General features: G+C 43.8%; 2 protein-coding genes across 2 annotated transcripts in view; both read left to right on the forward strand.

Moving 5' to 3' along the window:
* The first annotated feature begins 1,170 nt into the window (after nucleotides 1-1,170).
* LOC106339272 (B3 domain-containing protein At2g31420-like) lies at nucleotides 1,171-1,797 on the forward strand. The gene has a single exon (XM_013778060.1). It carries the CDS (start codon nucleotides 1,171-1,173, stop codon nucleotides 1,795-1,797), a length of 627 nt encoding a protein of 208 aa, XP_013633514.1.
* Nucleotides 1,798-2,393: 596 nt separating this feature from the next.
* LOC106339275 overlaps nucleotides 2,394-3,041 on the forward strand; it is an 842-nt gene continuing 194 nt past the window's right edge. Inside the window, exon 1 of the mRNA XM_013778063.1 lies at nucleotides 2,394-3,031. Coding sequence (XP_013633517.1) covers nucleotides 2,429-3,013 — 585 coding nt within the window. The 5' untranslated portion in view covers nucleotides 2,394-2,428 and the 3' untranslated portion in view covers nucleotides 3,014-3,031. The remainder of the gene's footprint in view (nucleotides 3,032-3,041) is intronic.

The raw sequence follows: 3,041 nt of genomic DNA on the forward strand, positions 1-3,041 counted from the left end.
AGATTAATCATGTAGAGAAATAGATAAGAAATCAACAAGAACACAATATGAGAGCAATGAAATCTGAATCAAAAGAAGTTTTACTAGTTGTTCTCCAGAAAATATATTCTCCTGCCTCCCATGGCTTTCCAAGTACTTAACTTAGGTTTAGGCAATGTAAAACAACAAAACAAATGACCAAAAGGCCCCTGAAATAACATAAAAATTGTCCAAGCAAAACACGCGGAGCGACCTAGCATAGTCGCTCCAGGAGGTCGCTCCCGACGCGTTTCTTCGTGTCTCGCCCCATCAAAACACGAGCGACTTGAGCTGGTCGCTCTGGCTGGGAGCGACCTTGGTAGGTCGCTCTGAGGGGTCGCTCCAGGATGCTCGACTTTGGTGTCTCCGGACGAGAGGACGCGAGCGACCTTGGTGTGTCGCTCCAACAAGTCACTCCGGACTTTGGGAGCGACCTCAGTGGGTCGCTCTGAGAGGTCGCTCCGGGCTTCGTTTTGTGACGTCTCGCCATGGAAACGCGAGCGACCTCGGAGCGTCGCTCTGGCAAGTCGCTCTGAGAGGGGTGTCTCACGATAAAAACGCGAGCGACCTCTCCATGTCGCTCTGGCTGGATCGCTACGGGATGTGTGTCACAGCGACTTCACAGCGTCGCTCCGGTGAGGTCGCTCTGGTGCGCTGCTCGTCCGTTGATCGCTTTAAACACTTTTTTTGAGCTCCAAATGCACCCAAATGCCTCCAAGAACTTCATGTGGTACTCCAATACCTAATAAAGACTCATGTATGCAAAATGCAACCTAAACATGGCTAAATCCTAGTCTATATGATCAAGATGCACATGGGTGAATGGATAAAACAATGTAAATATGCAAGATATCACCCCGATTTCGAAAAGAAAAGAAAAAAATCAAAATAGGAAAGCCAAAATTAAAATTAAAAGATTATAGAATTATGCTGTGGTTTGACTAATCCTAGTAAGATTAGGAGTAGAGAAAGAGCAAATCCTGTTAGGAACCAAACTAACAATATGTTATTTAAGAAGATTACATTGGCTCCCTCTCTCTAGATCTCTCTTTATTTTACCTCGGTTGCTTGCGTGTAAAGAAACCTAATCTTTCTATCTAACGCTGTCTACAACTCGCGGTTCCCTGCTAGCTTCTTTGCTCCGTTACTTACATGTCTTCAAAAGAATCCATCCCAATGGTGAAATCTGATGATCATAAGTTTTGGAAGCTGGATATGTTAGCAAAATTTTCGGAAACGATTCTAGAAGAAAAAGAGAGAGCCAGTGGCACGGAGAAATCTTCTTCGACACCACCACCCAAGTGGCTTATGAAGGTGATGATGAAAGAAAAGAACGCACACGATCCAAAACTGATCATAGAGAAGAGACTGCACGCGAGCGATCTCAGCAAAGTCCAATCACGTCTCTCAATGCCTATAAACCAACTGCTTAGTTCGGATTTTTTGACGGACGAGGAGAAAACAATCCTACACGAACCGGCGCCAGATCCGGTGAAAAGTACTCGTAAAGAAGGCAGCAAAAAAGGCGTGAGTGTGGTCCTGGTGGATCCTCTGTCAAAAAGGCATGAGGTTGAGATAAGGAGGTGGAAGATTGGTGCATGTTGGAGCTATGTAGTGGTTGGTGGTTGGAACAATGTGATTGACAGGAACAAGTTTGAGGTGGATGACGTCACTGTGATATGGTCGTTCCGATATGGAGGAGGTAAACTATGTTTGGCTCTCTCTCCTCTGGTAAGAGAATCTAAACACTCCGGTCAGAGCAGCTCTCGTCGTTCCTGATCACACACCAGTGCTTAAGCCACAAGTAAGAGAGGATTTGTTTATCCGGCAATTATGGATTTTGTGTTATTCTTCTTCCTTTTTCTGTTTTGAAGTAAAATTTGTGGTTTTTACCTAATAAAGTTAATTTATTTCTTCTTGAGGTTGTCTTAATTTTTTACCTAATATCGTTCTTGAATCTATAGTTAATTGGAATAATGTGGAAAATAAACTAGACCTGAAAATAGAATTTCATAAAATTAAATTAAAATATGACAATACCCATTGGTATAAAGTTAAAATATGATCTACTTGTTCCCTATAAAATAAGTTGGTTTATCATATATTAACTAGTTCTTCTAAAACAAGGGTTATAAGATGTAAACTTTATAACGATACAAAATGTTCATCATCTCCATCCTATGACAAATTACTTTTTTTCTAACTCGGAGTTTCATCAACCAAACCAGAGTAACTGATTTACATCGAGAATCCGGTTCGGTTCGGTTCAGTTATTGGATTTGGACGGGAAGCTCAAAACCGGATTTCTAAACCTGATTCCATCCACTCATATAAATACTCGAAAACCCTTAACTCCTTCAAAACCTCACCGCCACAATCACTTAGCTTCTCAAACAAGAAGAAGAAGAAAATGGCCTGCACCGTAGATTTACGGTGCCTCGACGAGGGATTCGGCGGTAAAACCTTCAAACGAAAGCGTGAATCTCAAGAACAAGCCTCCGCCGAAGCCTCCATGGACATCGATTCGATCCAACCTCCTTCGGCGAAACGCAGCGCCGTCGCTTCCTCGGAAGATCCAGACAAGCCTGTATCCGTCGTCGCGATCGAGAGACCTACATACGACGGCGTGATCTCCGGGAAAGTCTCCGGACGGCCGTGGAAGCAGCCGCGAGCTCACAGAGCGTCGGGTAGGTTTGTGAGGAACAAGGGGCCGGATCTTGAGGAGATGAAGAGGGGGAGGGAGATTAAGAGAGCGTACAGGGAGAGGATGAGCGAGCTCAAGGAGGAGATTAGGAGTAATAAGGTGGAGAAGAGGAAGAAGAAGGAGGAGAGGGAGAAGAGGAAGCAGGAGAATGTTTTGAGGACGGGGACCAAGTTGCAGAAGATTACGAACCCTAAGACGTTGAAGAAGATTGCCAAGTCTAAGCAGAGGAAGCATCTTAAAGTTATTACTGATGAGATGATGAGTGGGAACAAGAAGAGTGTCAAGACTTGACTGTTTTTTTTTTTTTTTTTTTTGTGTT

The sequence above is a fragment of the Brassica oleracea genome, chromosome C4 (genome assembly GCF_000695525.1).
Source record: "Brassica oleracea var. oleracea cultivar TO1000 chromosome C4, BOL, whole genome shotgun sequence".
NCBI classification, from domain to species: domain Eukaryota; kingdom Viridiplantae; phylum Streptophyta; class Magnoliopsida; order Brassicales; family Brassicaceae; genus Brassica; species Brassica oleracea.